The sequence below is a fragment of the Leopardus geoffroyi genome, chromosome C2, assembly GCF_018350155.1.
Source record: "Leopardus geoffroyi isolate Oge1 chromosome C2, O.geoffroyi_Oge1_pat1.0, whole genome shotgun sequence".
Taxonomy (NCBI): domain Eukaryota; kingdom Metazoa; phylum Chordata; class Mammalia; order Carnivora; family Felidae; genus Leopardus; species Leopardus geoffroyi.
In genome coordinates, this window is record NC_059333.1 from 635,904 (window position 1) to 659,119 (window position 23,216).

General features: G+C 55.9%; 2 protein-coding genes across 6 annotated transcripts; both read left to right on the forward strand.

The window, feature by feature from the left end:
- The first annotated feature begins 1,702 nt into the window (after positions 1 to 1,702).
- Positions 1,703 to 21,738, forward strand: FTCD (formimidoyltransferase cyclodeaminase). 5 transcript variants are annotated; one of them, XM_045501084.1, is made up of 14 exons: positions 1,703 to 1,954; positions 2,706 to 2,889; positions 3,699 to 3,827; positions 5,930 to 6,018; positions 6,138 to 6,317; positions 7,371 to 7,508; positions 7,764 to 7,895; positions 13,434 to 13,495; positions 13,949 to 14,078; positions 14,172 to 14,333; positions 17,945 to 17,988; positions 18,193 to 18,331; positions 19,306 to 19,401; positions 20,396 to 21,738. In XM_045501084.1, exons 1-14 carry the CDS (start codon positions 1,790 to 1,792, stop codon positions 20,819 to 20,821), a joined length of 2,076 nt encoding a protein of 691 aa, XP_045357040.1. In that variant the 5' UTR covers positions 1,703 to 1,789; the 3' UTR covers positions 20,822 to 21,738. The 5 variants fall into 5 exon arrangements, with proteins under 5 accessions (XP_045357040.1, XP_045357039.1, XP_045357037.1 ...); XM_045501081.1 differs by lacking the exon at positions 20,396 to 21,738 and adding an exon at positions 19,768 to 19,971 and having other exon boundaries at positions 1,712 to 1,954; XM_045501080.1 differs by having other exon boundaries at positions 1,721 to 1,954; positions 20,376 to 20,672.
- LOC123610447 (small nuclear ribonucleoprotein G-like) lies at positions 3,834 to 4,784 on the forward strand. The gene has a single exon (XM_045501085.1). It carries the CDS (start codon positions 4,176 to 4,178, stop codon positions 4,404 to 4,406), a length of 231 nt encoding a protein of 76 aa, XP_045357041.1. The 5' UTR covers positions 3,834 to 4,175; the 3' UTR covers positions 4,407 to 4,784.
- Positions 21,739 to 23,216: the final 1,478 nt, after the last annotated feature.

Consider the following 23,216-nt stretch of genomic DNA (forward strand, 5'->3'; position numbering starts at 1 on the left):
GCTGGCGGTGTGAGGACCGTCCCTCGGTCCTCACAGCCTCCGGTGTCCCAGGTGTCCAGCACCTTAGGGCACAGCTTGGGCAACTGTAACGAGCACCACAGACCAGGGGCGTTCGGACAACACACATTTATTTCCTCCTCGTGCTGGAGGCTGGACACCTGAGGTCCAGGTGGTGGCAGGGCTGGTCCCTCCTGAGGCCTTTCCTGGCCGTGTGGGTGCAGCCTTCTCCCCGTGTCCTCACATGCTTGTCCCGTTGCACGTCTGTGTCCTGATTTCCTCTTCAGGACAGCGGTCAGAGGGGATTAGGGTCATCCTATGACAGACATAATTTTAGCTTTATTACCTCTTTCAGGACCCTGTCTCCAAATCCAGCTAATTCTGAGGTGCTGGGGAGTCGGGGCTTCTACCTATGATTTTGGGGGTGGGCACAATCCAGTCCACAACTGACGCCATCCTCCCCTTCCAGCCACGGGACGCCGAGCCCCAGCTGAGGGACTCTCTGACTTTGGGGGTCTCTGCAGGGCACACACAGGTCTGGCACCTGGGCTGTGGGAGGAGGGACTGGTGGTGGGCACTTCTGGGATGCAGGCTCTCTCTGGGTGAGCCTTGGCGTTAGGAGCCGGGTTCGGAGGAATGTTTCTATTGGGTCTTTGCTGTCTGCCGGGTGCTGCTGGGGCTCCCCTGTGACCGTGCTGGACCCGGGAGTGGAGCAGCCATCGTCTGCGTCCACACGGGGGAGTCGTGGCTGGAGATGGCCTGGCCCGCCCCCAGCCTCCGGGGTCTCTGGGCTCGCCTGGCTGCTCCGGGGCTGACGCTGGAGAGGTGGGGTCCCGAAGCCCACACAGCTGGGGATCCACGAGATCTGGGCATCTCCTCACCTGGGCCCTGTGGCTACCCTACACTGCCACGGCTGTGTGGGTGCCTGTGCCCGGGAAGAAGGCAGATGGGGTATGGTCTGCCTTTGGGGGGTCCCTGCAGGGGGATTGAGAGTGCCCTGAGAGGCAGGGCAGAGGTGAACCTCAGGTTTGAGGTATCTGTACGCTGCTGGAGTGGCCACGAGAGGTGGCTTTGCAGACTGGAAGTGCCCTCCCCATTCGAGACGGCACCGACTCCAGCTGGGCCCTCTGGGTGCAGGGCCCTGGGCTGCTGGCCTGAGCACATCACTTCTTTGTGGGGAGCCTCTGGCCTCGGGGGACAGCAGCCAGCGGCTGGGAGAGCCAGAACTGCGTCGTGAGCACTTGCTCCCCAAGGGCATCCGCACACGTGCACACACTCGATCTCTCGCTGCCCTTCTCCTGCCTGGCCAGGCTGAGCTGCCCTCCACCAAGAGCCTCGTCCACTGGTGGCGTCTCACACACGATCCCTCTCATCTGCTTGCTGCCTGAGGCTCACGAGTTGACATGAAGAAATCGGGGCTCAGTAGGCCACCTGGAGGGCCACGTGGAGGGTCGCGTGGAGGGTCACGTGGAGGGCCAGGTAGAGGGTCACGTGGAAGGTCGCTTAGAGGATCAAATGGAGGGTCCCCTGGAGGGCCGCGTGGAGGGTCGCATGGAGGCTCACACAGACAGTCCTCAGGAGCGCCGGGACAAGCTGGGATTGGAGCCTGGACTGGCCTGAGTCCACTGCCTGGAGAGGACTTACTCCCCACCCCTGCTGAGGTCCTGCTCTTGGCTGGGTATGGGGATCCCTCCCCTTCCGTTGTCTGGCTCACAGGGGTCCTGCTCCCTTCCCAGCCGCTCTGCGTTTGCGCAGGGACCACAGCCTGTGGTTAATAAGCAGCCCGGCCCCCATGGGAGGGCCCCGCCAGGTGGATAAAGGCCCCGCCAGGCACTGCAGAGCCACCGTCCCTCCTTCCCTCGGTCTGCCCTGTGAGAGGAGTACCGGGATCGAGGCCCAGACCATGTCCCAGCTGGTGGAGTGTGTTCCCAACTTCTCCGAGGGGAACAAGCAGGAGGTGAGGTGCCGGGGGGGCTAAGCAAGTGGCCCGGGGCAAGGAGAAAGGGGTGTGCTTGGTTCCCGAAACAGAACCACTTCTTGTCAGCCCCACAGGGATGGGTCCCATGAGCAGTGGGACTGAGAAGTGGCTGACGGGTGAGGAGGAGACTGTGGGATGGGCAGTCAGGCAGGGGTCCTGGACCTGGGTCTGCGTCACAGGGAAGTTGGAAGGTCTCCAAACCTTATCAGGTGGGCTCTGACATTATCCCCACGTCAGCCACGAGGAAACTGAGGCACAGAGAGTTGGTGCAGGCCACTGAGGGCCATCGAACAATTTAGGCCCTGAGCCCCTGCTCCCAACCACTGGGCTGTCCTGCTGCCTCAGAAGGTTCTGGGCCGTTCATGGCCCTCCCCTAGTGCAAATGCTCCCACTAAGGGCTGCTTGGGGAAGCTAGGGCCCTGACCTCTGTGACCTTGGCCTATAGGTCACCTTCTGGGAGCCCCAGCAAGCCCTCCATCCGGATTCTGACTCCTGCCTCGGTTTCTCTTGGAGGGTGCCGCCTATTGCCCCCTTCTTGGCAACCATAGCTCGGTGGCAGGCCTCTCTGGGCTTGTACTCTTTGAGGAATTCCCAAATGCTCGGCACCAGCTCCTTAGGCCCATGTTTGGGTGGTGGTTGGGGCGGCAGGAAAGGCATGCCCACCTCTGAAGCTCCTGTTCCCTCTTCCAAGTGGGGAAACCGAGGCACAGTGTCAGACTTTCATCCCCAGGTGATTGACGCCATCTCCCGAGCCGTGGCGCAGACCCCGGGCTGTGTGCTGCTAGATGTGGACGCGGGCCCCTCCACCAACCGCACCGTCTACACCTTTGTAGGGCAACCCAAGGACGTGGTGGAGGGGGCCCTCAATGCTGCGCGGGCTGCCTTCCGGCTCATCGACATGAGCCAGCACAAAGGTGAGGGGCCAGAGCACCAGGCTGTCTGTCCTCACCCACAGGGTTTGGCTCAGGGCATAGGGGCCGAATGGCCTGTGAGCTTACCCTTGGGGGACCCCCGGGACACAGAATGTGTTGTGCCGGGCAAAGGTCCGTGGCACCTCCACCCATGTTTTGGGGCTTCCCTGTGCATGAGTGGCGGTGAGACTGTGGCATTCTGTTCAGGCCTAGGGGCCTTGGGGGGCAGGGAGGCAAAGACTCGGAAACCGGCCTGTCAACAGCCTGCAAAAGCAAACACATTTACTGTGGCAGGCAGGGTCAAAGGTTGGTGGACACAGGGAGCTGGTCAAAAGGGCAGGGTCTCTGGCCACTCACAGTGGGGGGAGGTGAGGCCCCACTTGAAGGGAATCCACAAGTGATCCCAACTGGTAAAGTTAGAAAGCTTATCTCAAAGCCAGGAGCTCCCTGAGGGGGGGTGGGGGAATGTGGCGGGTGAGGGGGCTCATCATCTTGGGGGGCTGCTGACCCCACAGTGGGGGTTCTGATTTTGGAAAGGATGCTCTGCTAGCTGCCCAGGGCCGGGGGGGTGGTGGGGAGGGCTGGGCGGCAAGACCAGCCAGGCAGGACTCTGAATGCTCAGCCTGGCAGCCCTGGGCAGTGACCTTTGTGGCTTTTAGGAGAGGGAGGGGTTTACACAAAGATGCTGCTTCCCCGTGGGGCAGCGTGACCAGCTGGGTGTGTGGATGGAGGGCAGGTTGGGGGCAGAAAGTGCGGGGTCCAGGAGCCACCGACCCCTGGCCTCCCCTTCCTCAGCCCCCGTCTCTCTGCAGGGGAGCACCCTCGGATGGGAGCCCTGGACGTGTGCCCCTTCATCCCGGTGAGGGGCGTCACCATGGACGAGTGTGTGCTCTGTGCCCAGGCCTTTGGCCAGCGACTGGCGGAGGAACTGGGTGTGCCGGGTGAGTGCTCATGTCTGGGGTTCCCCCTGCTGGTCCCTCACTGAACTTCAGTACCCTCATGGTTCTCTGCTCTTAGCTCCTTAAAAATGCAGTTTAACGCACAAAAAAAATCTGCAAACTGACCTACAGGGAAATGTCCTGCTTCTTCCATAACAAGATAAACACAAATAGAAACCATGACCAAGTGCACCCGGGGTCAGGGAGCCAGTGGCCCTCACGTGCTGCCCGGCAGTGGACACTGCTTAGCTGTTTGTGAAGTCCAGTCCGGGCTTGCTAATAGAATCGTCTCACTTTGGGGAACTCACCCAAGTCTTTGAGTGGCATGTCTGAGCTCACCAAGTAGATGCCATGAGCAAAGCTCCCCCCACCGGGCTGGAAAAATTTATGGACAAGAAATTATTATTGAAATTAAACGGTGGCAGACACTCCCAAGGAAACTGTGGGGGGGTTGATCCCTTCATGAATCTCGTGATAGATGAATGTGTGGTGACGGCAACTAGTGGGCGACAGAACGACATTAGAATGGCGGTAATTCCAGAAAGTCATGTCATCGTGTTAGGAGCCTTGGAACGAGCATAAACAGTGGGTGTGCTCAAGGGAAGAAACCAGCGGCTTCCACACACCCCCTCTCTATGGCACCTGTTTTCCTACAATGTAAAAATCAGATCGCGCATGTTCATACTGAACTTTTTTGTTAAATAAACTTTTGTAGTTGAAAATGCTTTCTCGGACATTCTGAACCTAGAAAATCGAACGTTAGCTCTTATTCTAATTTTTTCTAATATGAACTATTTCTCGTCAAGAACGACTTGTTCCAAACCTTTTATGCATTGATATAGAAGAATCTGATTAAATGTGAAGCATGGCTGGGGCGCCTGGGTGGCTCAGTGGGTTGAGCATCCAACATCAGCTCAGGTCATGATCTCACAGTTCGTGGGTTCCAGCCCTGTATCGGGCTCTGCGCTGTCAGCACAGAGCCTGGAGCCTGGTTCGGATTCTGTGTCTCCCTCTCTGTCTGTGCTCCTCACCTCCTTGTGCTCTGTGTCTCTCTCTCAAAAATAAATAAACATTAAAATTAAAAAATTGTGAAGCATGGCTAGGATGGCTTTTTTCCATCTTTTTTAAAGTTTACTTACGTATTTATTTTGAGAGAGAGAGAGAGACAGCAAGCAGGGGAGGGGCAGAGAGAGAGGAAGAGAGAATCCCAAGCAGGCTGCACACTGTCAGTGCACAGCCTGACGCAGGGCTGAAACTCACAAACAGTGAGAGCATGACCTGAGCTGAAGTCAGACGCTCAACTGACTGAGCCACCCAAGAACCCCGGCTTTTTTCCTCCTTTTAATGTAAAGATGAAGAACATGCAAACCTGGGTGGATTTCTTCTGAAACATTAATTGTAATTTTCAAAACTCTTGTCGCTTTCATGTACTCTGACTTTTCCAGGTACACCTACATTCCAAGTATAGTTCAGTTGAAGTAAAACACAGGAGGTAACGGATACGGTTATCCTGAATACAAGAATAGAAATAGAACGCTAGAGGAAAAACAAAACAAAACAAGAAATTAACCTAGAACAAGCGTAGATGAGTCGGAAACAGAGTGCAGGCCCAGCACAGGTCTGCAGACCGTGTCCAATGGGCAGATGGACGCGGGAGCGCAGGGCCCCAAATCCAACCCCGTGCAGATATGGGCCAGTGCGCTCCATGCTGTCACAGTTGTGGTGTGGATCTTGGGAGTTTGTGGTGACTTTTGTTTTCCTTTCCTTATGATTCTTACTTTGTGGTCATATTTATGGTACGATGAAAATACATTTTAGAAAGAAACGTGAACATCCATCCCGCCCATCTACTTCTCTCACAATCTCTGTGATGGGTTTTTTGGGGGGACATCTGTGCAGTGGGGAGCAGCAGGGGAGGGGTCTTGGCCCAAACTGAGTGTCCATCAGTGAGCACTCACACCCATGAGGCACAAAGAGATGGGAACCGAGGGAGGTTGGTCTTCCGGGCTGAGGCTGGCAGGAGCGGCCCACCTCATTTCTCCTCTGGAAGTGGGGGTTCTGGGCTGCCCCCGGCTGGGATCCTGACCAGCCAGCCTCCCTCACAGTGTACCTCTATGGGGAGGCGGCGCAGACAGCCGGTCGTCGGACCCTGCCGGCCATCCGGGCCGGGGAGTACGAGGCCCTCCCTGAGAAGGTGTGTGTCTCCTCTCCAGGGTGGGCAGGGAGGATTCCCCTCCTCCTTCCCCTTCCTCGACCCTGGCGGGGCGCCCCTCCCGTGGGGGACACCCCAGCCTAGGCAGAGTCTTCCCACAGCTCAAGCAGGCCGAGTGGGCGCCTGACTTTGGTCCCAGCTCCTTCGTCCCCAGCTGGGGAGCCACTGTCACAGGGGCACGGAAGTTCCTCATTGCGTTCAACATCAACCTGCTCAGCACCAAGGAGCAGGCCCACCGCATCGCCCTCAACCTCCGGGAGCAAGGGCGCGGGAAGGACCAGGTGAGCGGCCTGCTGTCCCCACGGAGGCCCAGCCCCGTCCCCGGGGAATCCTGAGGGGCTCCTGGGGGACAGCCAGGGCAGGGTGGTGCCGTGGCATGGACCTGCTGAGAGCCCAGCCTTGGTGTCCCCAACAAGTGGGACGGGGCAGGCGGAGGTTCCAGTGTTTGAAGTTGGGGAACACTTGCCTTAAAAGACATTTCCACGGAATCAGTCAGGGGTATAGCTACTGTTAAAATATTGCAGCATTTCTAGTAGGAGAAGGGACGCTTCTGAGCCCCAGGTGCCCCCACGGGCCTCGAGGTGTCCCAGGTACTCCCAGGTGCCCCCACCTGCCTTCAAGATCCATAGGGACTCCCAGGTACTGCAGGTGCCCTGGTAATTCCAGGTGTCCCAGGTGTCCTGACCCACAATGTCTGCCACAGCAACTGTCTCCTCGTTTGAGCTTTGATCTAGCAGGAAGTGTGAGTTGGACACACAGACTCGGAGACCCTTGGTGAAGGAGGTGGAGGATGACATCCTGCTTGCTTGTCAGCCCCCAACCTCCAGAGACCTGGGTCCCGCCAGACAGCCGAGGCCCCAGGAGCCCGGCTTCCCAGCCCGCAGACGCAGTACGGAAGCACAACACGCACAGCAAACCCCGAATCCTTCTTTCTGCTCCTGCTGAATTCAGAGGCCAAAGGTCCTCCTTAGGCGGACTGAGCCACCCCGAGAAGTGAGGAGCAGAGAGCCAGTCTCTGGGGTGAGGGTGGGATGGCAGGAAGGGACTAAACACAGGAGTGAGGGGTTGGGTGGGGGCGACCCCAGGCAGGTCCCCAGCACGTGGTAGGGACCTCAAACACAGTCCACACCACACGGTCCTCCCCACACAGTCCTCCCCACACAGTCCTCCCCACAGTCCTCACACACAGTCCACACTACACAGTTTGTAAGCCGTGGTATCAGCGGAGGAAGGGAGCCCTCCAACCAGCAGGGAGTGCAGGTACAAGTGGCTTTCAGCGCAGGTTCCAGAGGAGGACAGGCAGGGCCTGTGCTGGGAAAGTCTTTTCTTTGTAGCCAGGACGCCTGCAAAAGGTTCAGGGCATTGGCTGGTACTTGGATGAGAAGAACCTGGCCCAAGTGTCCACAAACCTCCTGGACTTTGAGGTCACAGCACTGCATACGGTCTATGAGGAGACCTGCAGAGAGGCCCAGGTGAGCAGGACGCGGGTCCCCTGCTGGCCGTGGGGGCCCCTCTAGGTGAGCGGGTCAGGCGTCCTCTGCTGGCTGGGGTGAAGTCTCTCCAGGTGAGCAGAGCGGGCATCCCCTGCTGGCCACGAGAGCCCCTCCAGGTGAGCGGGGTGGGCGTCCCCTGGCGGCTGGGGTGACGTCCCTCCAGCTGAGCGGGGCAGGTCCCGGGACGCCTCGAGTCTGGCTCCTCTGAGCGTTGACCCTGCTGGACCTCTGCAGGAGCTGAGCCTTCCGGTGGTGGGCTCACAGCTGGTGGGCTTGGTGCCTCTGAAGGCCCTTCTGGATGCCGCTGCCTTCTACTGCAAGAAGGAGAATCTCTTCATCCTGGAGGAGGAGCACCGCATCAGGCTGGTGGGCTGCGCTCCCGAGCGAGGGGCTGGTGGGGGGATGGGAGCGAGCTTGATGCTCTCAGAGCAGGCCTGGGTGCTGGAAGCACCTGCACCCGGGCCTGGAGCCCTGTCTGCGAGGCAGGGCCCCGCTCCTCCTCTTCTGCTGTTTTAGTGTCTGGGCTTGGATGAGATCATGCTGTTATCATTTTGGGGAAAGGAAACTGCAGAAGTTTTCTTTGTGACCGAGAAGACATTCAGTCTTGTAAAAATTCCTCAGAGAGGATGCACATCACGTCCCCCCCACCCCTTCTGGTGTCTGTCCTGGGGGCGCCTCGCTCTGGCGAAGGCGGGAGCCCTCACTTCCGCGTCAGCCCTGTGCCCACAGCACTCCCGGGATGCACCCACGAACATCGCCAGGGTATTTAGAAGCTGGTGCCATTGTCCCAAGTGATACCTTTACTTGAATTTCTCCACAATGAGCACGAGTGCTCTGACACACTCTGAAAGTCTTTGTCTTTTCGTAGTCGAGTTTATCCCTTTGCATTTCCTGATTCAGCAAATATGTCTGGACTCTTGTCCCATTTTCAGGCATGTGGGGGTGTTGGATGTGGTTGCTTCCAGTTTTATGGAAGAGTCTATTTTTTAGGTATTCTGGTGATTACCTTTATAACTTAATATACTTCTGTTTTTGATTTATCGGTTTAAAAATGTTATCCAAATTTTCAAATATATAATTTGATTTGTCAGTTTCTATCACTACACTGACAGCCTGCTATGGAGGTGAGAAAACTTACTTAGCTTCTAGTCACATCTTTTCTTTCTTCTCTGTTTCCTGAATTTTTTGAGTTATAGTAGTTTTTAGTGGGAGGTGGGAGTTCTTCTGGTGGTCAAACTTTTTTCAACTTTTCTTTTCTTTTTTTTAAGTTTATTTATTTATTTTGAGAGAGAGGGAGAGAGACTCTCAAGCAGGCTCCACGCTGTCAGCACAGGGTCCGACTCGAGACTTGAACTCACGAACTGTGAGATCATGACCTGAGCCGAAATGAAGAATCAGACGCTTAACTGAATGAGCCACCCAGGCGCCCCTCAACTTTTTCTTTTGTAGTAAAGTACTCGTAACGTACAATTGGCATCTTAACCATCTTTAAGTACACAGTTGGTGATATTAAGTACATCATAATGTTATGCAGCCATCATAACCCAGGATGGGTTTTTTGTGTCTGCAAAAAGCACCATTAGAGTTCTGATAAGGACTGCACTGATTCTGTGCATTGCTTTGGGGAGTACGGGCATCTTAACAATAGGAAGTGTTCCCATCCATGAACAGGGGCTTTCCATTTATTTATGCTTTCTTTAATATCTTTTAGCAATGTTTTGTAGTTTTTTTGTACAAGTCCTTTACCTCCTTGGTTAAGTTAATTAATTCCTACTTATTTTATTCTTTTTGATGCTATTGTAAATGGAATTGTTTTTGCAAGTTCTTTTTGAAGATCGCTCATTGTTAGTGTATACAAATGCAACTGACTTTTCTTTCTTGACTTTGTACCCTGCTTCCTTGTTGAATTCATTTATTAGTTCTAGGTTGTTAAATTATTAAGTTTAAATAATATGCTTAATCCTTTCTCTCTTTATCAATGTTAGACAGTGTTTGTCGATGTTTGTTTGGTGAAGAAAGACAAGAATATTAGTGCACTTGTGCAACTGGTCATCTGTGCTCTAAATTGTTATGTTGCTATTTTTACATTGTCAAATCTATAACATGTACCTTCTGTAACTGGTCCACATGTATTAAATAGCCACAGATATTTAACCTTCACTCTATTCATAGATGAGGTCATCTCTCTCCTTACTTATCTGTTTGTTGTTTGTTGCCTGGATCTCACAATCAAGGAGATTTCCCCCCGTCCCTGACCCCTCACAAGCAGATTTTGTAAACCAAGACTCATGGTGCTTTTCCTTGTGGGATCTGGCATGCTTGACAATGTCTTTCTGTGAATTTTTTCTTGCAAGACAGTTGGAAAGCCAAAATCCCAAGTCACTTGTTTTCCCTGAGAATATTGCAAACCTATCTTTACAATCTCCTGGAATGATATGTCCCGTGGGGAGGTCTCAGACTGCCTGGTTATCTCCCCGATCTCCAGGGACGTGTTTTTGTCCGTGATGCCTGCAGAACTCTTTCTCTGTCCTCAAAGTTCAATAAGCCATACACGTCTTGGTCAATTATTCTACATCATTTTCTTCTCTGGATTAATGTTCCTTGTGATTTACAGATTCCATTCTTGCTTAGTTTTAGGAATATTTTCCTCTGTTATACTTTTGATCCTGTTATTTTGTTCTTTTACTTTCAGGATGCCAGTCACATTGCAGTGGCATATTTCTGTCTTTTCTTGACTTTATTTCTACTTCTTCCCCTTCGTGTTCACTGTGGTTTTCTCGAACCTAGCCTCTAAGGTACTGATACAGTTTATGGCCAGGTCTGTTACAAATTTCGTGTATTTTTATGTCGATGTAATTCCCTGCTCACAGGAAAGATGTGGGAACGACACAAGGACCTCCCTTACATACTCCAACTTCACCTGTATTTCGCATTCTGTATTCTGCCCTCTTTGCTTTATTATTCTCTCTCTGTATTCACACATAGTCGTGTCGTGTTTTTTTGGACCGCCTGAGAGTAGGTTAAAGACTGTACTATTTTACCTAGAATGTTTTCAGGTTTCATTTCTTAAGAACAAGGACGTTCCCTGACACAACCTCAGTACGATGAGGAAAATCAGGAGTTGAACGTTAATACAATCGTAGTATCTAGTCTGCAGACCATCGTCGCACGACACCGATGTCCCCGTCATTCCTGTTACAGTGCTTTCTGCTTCCACCCATGGAGCAATCCGGATGACAGTCATTTATTGCCTTTAATCCAGAACCGTTCCTTGCGCTCTTGCCCTTCACTGACCTTGACATGCTTTGAAAGTACGGGGAGCTGTTTCGTACCACGTCTCATGACTGCCGTGGCTGTTTGCTGGCGGTGGGAGCAGTGCAGATGTGACGTGCTGTCCCCAGAGTGCCAGGTCAGGCGCCCATCATCTCCCTGTGGCCTGGGGTCCTGGGGTCAAGGTGCCGTTATCCGCTGCAATGTTTCCGTTTTTCCTTTTGTGGTGAGCGCGCTGTGGGACGTACTCTAAGGATATGTAAGTAACCCGTTCCTCTTAAAATTCCAGCCATAGGTTTTAGCAGCCAGTAATGGTTTTCTAATTTTACCCTTTTTCTGTAAGAAAATGCTTTCACCTCTCCCACATTTATTTATTCCTTATCAATGTGTTCGATGCTCTCCTGTATCTTTTAACACATTATTTTTTATTCTTTATCTGAAAGCTCTAATATCTGCAGTCTTTGAAGGTCTGATTTGCACATTGCCGTATCAGCGGACTTTCTCACAGTGACTTGCTTTGTGTGTTTTGTGATTTTTGATTACGAGTGCATGTTCTTTGCAACTTTATCGGTGGTAATTCTTGGACACCTGGGTTAAAGTCCGGATTTGCCTACATAAGTTCTTGGGGACATGATCACACAGGGCCCCCCAGATTCAGTCTTTTGCTTGGAGCTTTGGGACCCCACATGTAGAGAGTTCTTTGTGAACCGTCGCCCACATCCCCACCAGGGAGGCCCGTGGTTAGAATTCCCATGAAGGCATCTTCCTGCATCCCCAGAGGGAAGGCAGAGGGTGAAAAGTATCCCGATGACACCCTCAGTGGACTTCTCCCCAACCCCGCTCATCCCTGGAGATGTCCCCTTTCAGGGGCCTCCAGGCTGACCCCCACTCCTCAGGGCTTGATGCCTGCCTTGCTCATGAGCGGCTTCCAGAGGCTCTCAGATGTCCCTGGGGCACCCAGCTTCAGGGCCAGCAGGCCTGCCTGGTTCCCCTTCTGGTCATCTCTGGCCTCGAATGAGCTCCTTTACTTTCTGCCCACTCAGCCAGGCATGTGAATTCCTTTTTCAAGTTCTGTTTGTCTTTCTGAGGTCTTGTGTGCCAGGAGAGCTTTGCCTTATTGCTTGTTGAGGACTGTCTGGCGGGCTCCCAAGAGGCACTCCTTCTTTTTTTAGTGTTTATTTATTTTAAGGGGGGGGGTGGCTATTGCTAATGGGGGATGGGCAGAGAGAGAGAGGGAGACGGAGGCTCCAAAGCAGCCTCCACTCTGACAGCACAGAGCCCGATGTGGGGCTTGAATTCACAAGCTGAGAGATCATGACGTGAGCCGAAGTCGGACGCTCAGCCAACTGACCCCTCCAGATGCCCCTCGAGTCCCTCTTACCCATTTCCATGTCCTCGGGGAGACCTCCCCCCCGCCCCTTGCTAGCTTGTTTCTCTCAAGCATTTCTCACTTTCTAGTTTTGTGGAAAGTTTTGCCAAAGGACACAGGAGTGCTGATGCATAGGGGCACTTGTACCCCAATGTTTATAGCAGCACTCTCAACAATAGCCAAATTATGGAAAGAGCCTAAATGTCCATCAACTGACAAATGGATAAAGTTGTGGTTTATATACACAATGGAATACTATGTGGCAATGAGAAAGAAAGAAATCTGGCCTTTTGTAGCAACGTGGATGGAACTGGACAGTGTGATGCTAAGTGAAATAAGTCATACAGAGAAAGACAGATACCATATGGTTTCACTCTTATGTGGATCCTGAGAAACTTAACAGAAGTCCATGGGGGAGGGGAAGGAAAAAAAAAAGGTTAGAGAGGGAGGGAGCCAAAACATAAGAGACCCTTAAAAACTGAGAACAAACTGAGGGTTGATGGGGGGTGGGAGGGAGGGGAGGGTGGGTGATGGGTACTGAGGAGGGCACCTTTTGGGATGAGCACTGGGTGTTGTATGGAAACCAATTTGACAATAAATTTCATATTAAAAAAAAGATAAAAAAAAGAAAGTTTTGTAGAGAGTGTCAGCCTCATTGGCTCAAGAATGCACCGGGATGTGCCACTGGCATATACACCATAAAGTCTTTTGAATATTTTTTGGTGAAAAGAATTCTGATCTTAAATGGAGATTATTCCAATTTTATTTTGAATTCAGGTAAAATCTATTTTTCCTCACAAAACAAGTCTTATGTGTAGGTGAGTCAGGAAGCTCCTGGGCTTTGAAAGTTGTGAGGACACCGTGTGTGACACCCAAAGAATTAAAATCTTTCCCAAAGGGACAGTTTTGTTGGCCCCTTTCAGTGACGGGCTCACGTGTGGCATTTTCTGTGGGACGCATGTGGCTTAGAATGAGGGGCTTCCTCTCTCTGAGCCTCAGTTTCTCTGTGGGATAAGAAGTGTGGGCGGGTGTGTCAGGAGGTCTGTGGGCCCTGCTCTGGGCTGGGGGCTCTCCCGGGAGCCCGTGGTAAGCAAGCTCCTGGCAAGCGGGCATGCAGCCAGCTCTGCCTGCCGCCCCCCCACCCCGCCCCAGAGGCAGATGGGAGCAAGGAAGCCATCGTGAACTCAGGTGGGACCCCATTATTCAGTAGCCTGCCTCATGTGTGGGGGTCTGAGGTGGGTCCTCATCACCAGCCCTTTTTCCAGGTGGTGAACCGGCTGGGCCTGGACTCTCTATCCCCTTTCAACCCTAAGGAGAGGATCATCGAGTGAGCACAGCCCTCACCCCCGCAGACACCTGCCTCAGTCCTTCCAGAGCCTTCCACTTGGCCACTCATCCATCGGCAAATGCCAGGGTGCCCGTGCCAGCCGTGAGGCCGGAGGCTGGTTGAGGGGACACAGTGAGGTCCCAACAGGGTCCCACTGTGTCCTCACGAGGGCTTCTGTGTGGGCATGGCCACTCTGCAAACTGGGACTGTGTCCCCTCCCCTGTGTTGGTGAGGGGGTGTGTGGGAGGGGCCTGGGGTCAGGGATCAGGGTCTGAGCCAGCCCTGCCCTCACAGCCTGGCAGTAGTGACCCTGGATCCTGTCTTCCATTCCCCTGTCCCCAAAAGCCCCATCCCCCATCCCCGGCCCTGCGTGACGGAGGACACATCCCCTGTCCCTGCCCCTAGCTCTTCCCTCCCCTCTCTGAGCTTTGCTGAGCCGACCCTTCCCCACAGGTACCTGGTCCCCAACAGTGGGCCTGAGCAGAGCCTGGTGAGCAAGTCTCTGTGTGCCTTCGTCCGTGAGGTGGGCGCCCGCTCGGCGGCCCCGGGGGGTGGCTCGGTGGCAGCGGCCAGTGCAGCCATGGTGAGTGCGAGGCAAGGGGCGAGGGACGAGGACAGGGCCCGGGGCGCCTGGCCTGGGGTCCCGAGTCTCACGCGTGGCTCACGCCTCGCCTAGGGTGCCGCGCTGGCCTCCATGGCCGGCCTGATGACCTATGGGCGGCGCCAGTTTGAACACCTGGATGCCACCGTGCGGCGCCTGATCCCGCCCTTCCACGCGGCCTCTGCTGAGCTGACCGCGCTGGTGGACGCGGATGCCCGGGCCTTCCAGGCCTACCTGGTGAGTGCTCAGAGAGGGGGTCAGCTCATGATGGGGGGCGCGCTGGGGAGAGAAAGCTCCTGCGGGGTCACAGACAACTTGCAGGAGGGGGAGGGGCTGTTGCAGGCTCCGGTGTCTGGGCACCGGGGGAGGTTGGAGCCCCCGCCTTGAGCGTGAAAGGCTGCTTCAGGGGCTCTGAGGGTTTGGCGCAGGCGTGACCCCACGCTCACATCCACGGCGGCGGCGGGGTGGGGTGGGAAGTTCAGTCCAGGCTCAGCACCTGCCCCCCAGCTGCCCCTGAGTCCTACAGTCGGGTTGGCACCCAGACCCGCAGACGCTGCAGGAAGGTGTCAAACAGGGAGGGTGGGCAGTGAAAATCCTAGAGGAGCCGGTGACCGATGGTCCGAGAGAGACTGGAGAAGACGTTTCAGCCACAAGGTAGAGAGAGGACCACAGGGAGAGCTGGCGGGTCAGATCAGAACCCGCTCGCTCACGGGCAAGAGGCAGCTGGTGTGCCGGGTGGTGGGCGACAGAGAAGGGGCTCAGAACCCAGGGCAGAGGACGGAGGAGTCCAGGACCAAAGCCTGGCCATGCGTCTGTGTCTGAGAGCAGTTCCTGGTGGAAGGCCCCGGGAGAGGCATGAGCTCGCAGCTGCCAGCCGCCCCAGAACCACCTCGCGGGCAGAGCTGGGGTGAAGGGCAGTCTGGGGAGCAGGTGGGCCCGCACTCTGATGACTGCTGGTGACCTCCAGGGCACGCCGTGCACCCCCAGAGTGAAGGCCGTATGCAGACAGGGAAGAATCAGAGTCTTATCTAAATAAGTCACCATCTGGAACTCAAGTTCATGTCCTCTGGGAGGGAGGTGTAGAGACAGATCTCCTTTTCCCATTTGTGTTTTTATGTTTAAATTTCATTTGTTTGCTTTTGAAAGTAGGTAAAAGCTTCAGGGGGTTCAGAATTCACAAGGGCAGGAGAATAGCAGATGAGAAGAGCCGATGCCCTGCCTCCCCTTGCCCACACGCCCTAAACAGGTGCAAGTTCTAGGGCATGTGTCCTGGGATGGTTATCTATATTCTCGTAGATGCAGCTTTTCTTTTTCTCTCCTTTCTTACACAAATGGCACCATACGTGTTCTTAGTTTGCCTCTTGCATTTCTAACTTGGTGTTCTGTCAGATCTCTCTATACTGGCACATAGAGACCACACCCCTCGCTGCCAGCACAGATCTTCCCCAACTTACCAGGGGGTCACATCCAATAAGCCCATCATAGATTGGAAACAGTGTAAGGCGAAAACGCACTTGTTGCATATAACTTATGCACATCACACTTAGCTGGTCTGCCTTACACGTGCTCAGAACACTTCCATTAGCCTGCGGACGGGCACAGCCGCCTGGCCCACAGCCTGTTTTACAAGGAGGGTGGACGTCTCGAGTAGTTGACCGAATACCGTACTGAAGTGACAGGCAGACCGTGTGGGCCCAGAACGGTCGTCGGTGTGCGGGGACCGCGTGGCCGCCCAGCCCCGGGGTGACACGGCGTGTGGAAACTCCAGGCACCGTGTTTACTGAACGCACATCCTTTGGCACCGCTTACGGTCGAAAATCCTAAGCCGAACCCTTGTCAGTTGGGCACCGTCTGTATCCTGCAGACGTCTGGGTCACAGCGCGGTTGGCCAGCCCCACTGGGGGGGATTTAGGCCCTTTAGTCGGCACCCGGGAGGTTGCTGTGGACACCTCTGGCGTCCGTCACTAGGGGCGGTGGGCAGCCTGTGGGAATGATTCGCAGAAGGACTTGCTGCCCAAGGTGGGTGCGCTTCTTTGAAGGACGTTGCCCAGTGGCCCTTGCGGGGCTGCACGGATGGGGCTCTGCCTGAGGGGTCTGAGGGCTCCTCCCCGGGACCCCCGCCGTCGGACTTGTAGTCACCCCGTGGTTTGTCTCCTGGAGCGGCCCTGGCGTGTGCTGCTCAATGTGTGTGGCAAGGAGCGTTTCTTGTATTTCTCACGGCGGTGTTGTGTCCCTTCTGGAGAGGAAAGGCACTTTCCCGCTGGCTAGGACCTTCTTGCACACTTGGGACTCACTCTGTGGTTTGCCACTGGCCGTTTGCTTCTGGCGGTGCTCGTGCTGCTTCCTGCCCGGGAGCTTTGTAGGCCGCATGGGTTTTCGTCCCTGAGCTTGGAGTCTGCCGTTTGTTCTTTCTGGTCACGGTTCACAGGGCCTCCTGGCCGTGCTTGCTGGGCTTCTTCCTGGTTCTTCCCAGACTCCTGTGCTCTGAGAGGCGGTTAGGGAGAAGCATCAGTTTAAATATAGATACAAACATTTAGGGCTAACCACCAGCGATTAGAAATAAGGTGAATGAATAGAAAACCACGGGAGGGAGGTAGAAAAATGAAAATCTAATCGGAAGGCAGGGAAGAAAAGAAAGATAATCAGCAAGGGTGTGTGATTTAGAGAGCGCACCGTCAGAAGCCACACACGCGAGAGCGAGAGCAGTGTGCCACGCTCCCTGGAAGCAGGTGGAGTTCTGGGAAAAAAAAAGGGACATTCTTGTCTTGTGCCAAATGCGCAAGTAGTTTTCAGGTGGGGTTAAGCAAAGTTCACAGTAAGCCTAACTCCAAGTGGGTGGCGTCCTCACCTGGACACAGATGTGACCGCGTGAAGGACGGGCTTCACTGACATCAGCCCTGATTGGCCCAGTGGAGACTCAGAGCACCCAGCCTGGCGGCCTCACGGTGACGGCCGGGGTCAGTGCCCCACGTGTGTGAGGACTGCTGTGGAGACTGGGGGGAGGCAGCCCCGGGAGACTCAGGAGATGCCGGGGCAGTGACTCGGCGGGTTCTGGGCGGGGCCAGGGCTCACTTGCCATCAGGCCTGCTGACACAAGCATCGACTTTTGGGTGGAGATTTATCCAAATCTTCAACAGGCACATTCCCCACCTGGCAAGGCCCTCAGGCCCTGGGCCCTTGCCGTGGGCAGGGTGGGATTCCGGTGTGTGAGGGAGAGGCCTGGGCAGACGGGGGCACACAGATGGGGAGCTGACGTCGTCACCGGCGTAGGGTGAGCGTGGCCAGTCCCGGAGGAGGGCCGGAGCCAGTACCGGTGGGGGACACACCTGCGAGGTCTAGACTCGAGTGGTACCGTTGCCTGTGGTTTTTTTTTTAATTTATTTTTAATTTTTTAATGTTTATTTGTTTTTGAGAGACAGAGACAGAGCACCAGCAGGGGAGGGGCAGAGAGAGAGGGAGACACAGAATTCGAAGCAGGCTCCAGGCTCTGACCTGCCAGCACAGAGCCCAATGCGGGACTTGAACCCAAGAACCACGAGATCATGACCTGAGCGGAAGTTGGACACTTAACCTACTGAACTCCCCAGGTGCTCCCAATTGCCTGTGTTAACGCACAAGCAGTGACTGGAGTCCGTGCTGTGTGAGGGGACACCTGGTCCCTGAGGGCGTCCCCAATCCCTGAGTGCCTGGAACCTGGCAGAAGTGCTCCCAGTGCATCTATGCCCGCAGAAACGCCAGCCCTGGGGGTGCTGGTGTGGACACTGCCCCATGACCTGCCCAGACTCTCCGTGTGGCCCCAGGCTACGGCCACTGCTCACCCCACTCGCTTGTGTGTTCTGTTCTGGCAGGAGGCAACGAAGCTGCCCAAGGACACACCTGAGGACAGGGACAGGTGAGTCGTGGGGCAGTGCCGCCCCGGGGCCATGAACACCCAGGTGCCTTGATCTCGGAGACATTTAATCCACCCGCTGGGGCTGTGTTGTGATTGGGGAATGACTTCCCTGTTGGCCCCACCCTGGTTCTGTGTGCTGGCGGGGCGCTGTGGGTGGGGTCCGGGCGGTCCCTGGGCTCTCACCACGGACCCCCTTGGTTTTAGGCGTGCGGCTGCCCTGCAGGAGGGGCTGAGGCAGGCGGTGGCCGTGCCCCTGGCGCTAGCAGAGAAGGTGGCCTCGCTGTGGCCCGCGCTGCAGGAGCTGGCACAGTGTGGAAACCTGGCCTGCCGGTCCGATCTGCAGGTGCTTGGGACTCAGCCTCCCATTGTAGGGGAGCAGCGGGGAGGGTCGTTGGGTACTTACTGAGCCAGGCCCCGGGCAGGAGCACTTCCCATGGGGTCCTGGCTGGTCTTAGCCCGCAGAGCACATTGGTTCGTCCTGTTTTAAAAGTGGGAAGTAAGGATTTTATTTAAGCCTGCATGGCAGAGGGGCTGAAAGTCTAATGTATCTGCAGAGTCCACCCCTGACCATAGCCCACAGACCGTCCTGGGGACCCCATCTCCTACCCTGCCTCATCCTCTCCCCTTCCCTCCTTCTCACGGCTGCTATTCTGGAAAATGCCTAAGCCCCCTCGCAGAGGTGCACAGGTCACCCTGTGCCCTGCCGGTGCGTGGAAGGCTCAGGGTGTGGGAGCATCAGAATGGGCTCTGTGATTTCCACAGTCTGTCCTGAGCGCCAGTGTGTGGGGTCTCTACAAGAGAGACACCTGTTTTCAGTGGTCCTGGGGCCTTGGAGAAGCCTCTCTTCCTCCCCTGGGGGGCAGCCATATGCCATCTGGGCACAAGTGGCTTGGCGGTTCTGGGTTCTGGATTCATCCCCAGGCCGTGCTCTGACCTGCTCTCCCCTGGTGGCTGGCAGGTGGGAAGCAGGGATGGGACTCAGGAGCGCCGGCCATAGTCAGAGCCTGAAGCTGGCAGGCCAGCAGGCCACGCCTTGCTCAGACCCGAGGGGGCCTCATTTTCTCCGCTCCGGCTGTGGTTGTCATCTGTTTCTGGAGGGGCCAGGCCAGAGCCCCCCCTGCTGTGCGTGGAGCCCCATAGCCTCCTCAGACAGGCCAACCCTGTGTCTCATGGGGACCCCCGGGGCGCTCAGTTTGCCAGCTTTACTGATGGGGCGTGAGAGCCCCCAGTCGTGGCCCCGCGTAGCAGAGTGGGTAGAGCGGGCCTGCCATCTGCGGGGTCACGGACCGCCGGCCCCGTGCCTGGTGCCTGTTGCAGGTGGCGGCCAAAGCCCTGGAGACAGGCGTGTTTGGGGCATATTTCAATGTGCTCATCAACCTGAAGGATGTCACCGACAGCGCGTTTAAGGAGCAGGTGAGCGGGAGGGCGTGGGGGCTGGGCCCCGTGGTGGGACCTGGAGGTCGCCCTCAGGGCTGTGGTTCCAAGATGCGGGCCTGGGGGAAGTGTCCACCTGTGGAGATGTTCCTCTGGCCTCCTGTGGTGGCCGTTGTCCTCTCTGGGGTTTCTGTGGTGGCAGGTGGCCAGGCCTCATCAGCTGGGGGGGGGGCGCTGGGGGGCTGCTCGGTGGGAGCCCCCACGCCCTCTATGGGGCCATCCTGAGCCGCCTTCCACACTCACCTGCCTGGTGGGGCCGCCAAGGCTGGGGTCCCCACGGTCGGCACCATAGCACTGGCACACGCGATCTCAAAGAACGGTCACCAACCTACGATGCGATCTTAGCTTCAGCCTCTGTGAAAATTTCGTTGTGATCGCTGTTGAGGTCAATTTGAGGAATATACTGTTCACCATTTTAAAGTGTGCAACTCAGCGCATTCTGCACATGTGTGACCACCACCTCTATCAGGTTCCAGAACATTCTCATCACTCCAAAGGGAGGCCCCCCCCCCATTGTAAGACCCCTTTTCCTCAGCCCATAGCCCCTGACACCACTCGTCTGTCTCTGTGATTTTGCAATAATCTTTAAAAAGTGACCTTCCAGCTCGGGACGAAGGCCTTTTCAGGGGCCGAGCTTGGCCTCTGAGGGAAGTCGCTGTCCACCACGTGCCCACGTGGCTGTGGACCGAAGGATGGGCGCGGGGACACAGCCTTACCCTCTGCAGTGGTGGCTAAAGTGGGAAAAACAGGAGGGTGGGGGGCCTGGGCCTGGCAGTCCTTACATCTCAAGGGAGACATGAGAGGAATTGGGGTTCCCCAGGTGGGGGGCTCGGGACCACCCCGGAGAGGACGGGCCAGGGAGCATGGCCAGAGGGCGCAGAGAGGTGGCGGGGACTGTGGGCCGGCGGGGATGGGCTGCGGGTGCGGGGTGACAGCTGGCCTTTGTCTGGCAGACCCGCCAGCACATCTCCAGCCTCCTGCAGGAAGCCAAGACCCAGGCAGCGCTGGTGCTGGACCGCTTGGAGGCCCGGCAGGAGTGAGGACGCCGGAGACCTCGTGGGCTCTGCACCCCTCAGTGCCCCTCCCCCTTCCCAGAAGGGTCCAGCCTCGCCCGACAGCACAGGACAGCCTCCAGTCACCACCACTGTGGGGCCCGGGGTGGGCTGGGTGGGGCCAGGGCTCTGTTTGGGGTGGCAGAACCACCTCCCGCCATCTCTTCTGGCTTCTAGTAAAGTCACGGCATACCAATAGTGTAGTGTGTTTGGGGCTGGAGTGTGTTTGGGGCTGGAAGTGTGTTTGGGGGAAGAAGGGAAAGGTCCAGCTACGTGGGCGGGGATGGGGGGCTCATGACAAGTGCACATGGGGGCAGGTGGTCAGAGGAAGTGTGGGCACAGCATGAGGTGACACACTGGTTCCAGGATTCCATGGATGGGTGTGAGATGCCACTGGGGCCTGAGCCGCAGGTCGCTGGGAGCACCCGGGGCTCACTGAACGGTGCCTGGGCTAGGTAGCCCTGGGGTCATGCATGGGACAGAAGTGCCCCAGATAGTAGGGCCCCTCCATCACATCTCAGGGACGGGGTGTGGCCGGCGTCCGGTGCTGTGGGGGTGGCCAGGTCCAGATGCTGGGGCGGGTGAGGAGAAAAAGGAACAGCATGCCGGGAATTCGTGGGGCAGGTGATGAGTTCCCCTGACCTGGCTGGGAGGGGACAAACCATCAGACCCGGGGGTCCCAGGAGGGCAGTTCCCCCCTCTCCCAGCCCACAGCCCCTCTACCTTCTGTTGCGTCCCCCTGCAGGATCTAGGGAGGGGTGTCGTGGAGGTTCCCCAGGGCTTCTGTAGGAGCGCAGGCTGGGCCCATGAGACCCTCCCGCCTGGCAGGCAGCCCCAGATTCAGGTGTTGCCGGGTCAGGGATGGCAGCAGTGACTGAGGGGGGTGCGAGGGGCTCTGGGTGGGAGCTCCAGGTAGAGGAAGACAGCAGGCGTGCAGCGGCCCTGGTGAGGGGTGCTGGTGAGGCTCGGCGCAGGTGGCTGCGTTCCCCAGCGGGATGCCACCCTGGGGGCTCCGAGCCTTGACCGGGCGAGGGTGGGCTCTGCCACAGGAGGCCACGCCATCCCCAGCTGCAGGCTGAGCTTTTCCTAGTTTCATCTTTCAAAAGACGCAACGTGTTACGCGCTCAAAAACCGAAGCGACGCAGAGGTTGCGTGAAGCCTCGTTACCCCGTCCCTGCCAGCCCCCCAGGCCCTCTTCAGGGTTCACTGCTTCTGTGTTTCGTGCCCACGTAGCATCTAGTGAAGCGTGAATATAGATTCTCAATTCTTGCTTCACTGTGTAAGGAGAGCAGATTACCTGCTGGATTTTGATTCTACTTCCCGAGAGCCCCGAAGGCCTTTCGTATTGGTAGTTAGAGAATATGTTTTATTCACTCATCCTTTCCCCGTACTTTCTTAACCGTTTCACTGTGAAATATAAGACACATTCAGAAAGCACGACCAGTAGCTCAAGGATTTGTGCCCATGTCCTGGGTGACGCTCTCGTGTCACAGAATCCCCCTGACCCCCACAACCCTGCACTAAGATGACTGGACCCCTTTTCCTCTTGGCCCGTCAGGCAGGTGCAAGCTTGACAGTTCGGATGTCCCTGTTTGAACATTTGAGAGGGGATGTCAGTGACAGGTCGCTGGTGAGGAGATCTCAGCGAGGGGACGTTGGGGAGGGACATAAATGGGAGGATGTTATTGAAGAGACGTTAACGAGGGGACGTTGTTAAGGGCACATTGATGTGGGCCTTACTGTGGGGACGTCATTCATGAGGGATGCTGGTGTGCGGACACTGGTAAGGAGATGGGTTAGCATATGGTTAGTATATGTTTGGGATGTTAGGGATGTTTGTGAGGGCATGCTGCTGAGGGAACCTTGGCGAGGAGACGTTAATGTGGGGATATTAGAGGGCATGTGTTGCTCTGAGAGTCAGGAGGAGTGTTGCTGGTGTGGGCCCCTCATCGAGATTGTGAGGGTCTAGATCATTCTAGTCCAGGTCTGTCCTTCCTCCAGAGCAGAATTCAGAGGACATTCACTCAGGATGAGAGACCCCTTCAAACACATTGTTGCAGAGGTCACAGAGTACACGTGCTGTTTCTGGGTAAGGGGACTCATGGCCTTGGGCACATAAAAATTTTTTTTTAAATGTTTATTTATTTTTGAGAGAGAGAAAACAGAGTGTGAGCAGGGAAGGGCAGAGAGAAAGACCCAGAATCCAAAGCAGGCTCCAGGCTCTGAGCTGTCAGCACAGAGCCCAATACAGGGCTCAAACCCACAAATGGTGAGATCATGACCTGAGCCGAAGTCGGATGCTTAACTGACTGAGCCACCCAGGCGCCCCAACTTATGCACATTTTTGAGGCCTGGGGAGTCCACTGAGCAACCACAGGGAGCTAGGACCCCCGCTTTTGGGCGTTGCATGCTGGTGATGCCTCGTGGCTGGCACCTCTCACCGTCCTGGGTGGGTTCTGTAACCACTGTGCCGTGTGCTTTGGTTTCAGACTTCTGGCCTCCAGGTTGGGGGACAATCAATTTCTGTTGTTTAAGCCACCCAGTTAGTGGTGTCTTGTTGAGGCAGCCCGAGCAAGCAACAAACAGGAAGGTTAGAGGGTGTACCTGCGGGAGCCGGTGGCTTGGTGGGGTCCTCCAGGCAGCACTTCCCGGATGGTGAGTTTAAAAGACCAGGGAGTCTGAACAAAAAGTCACTTAGAATCTATCTACCCAAATGGCCTCATGCAAACCGACAAACTTTTT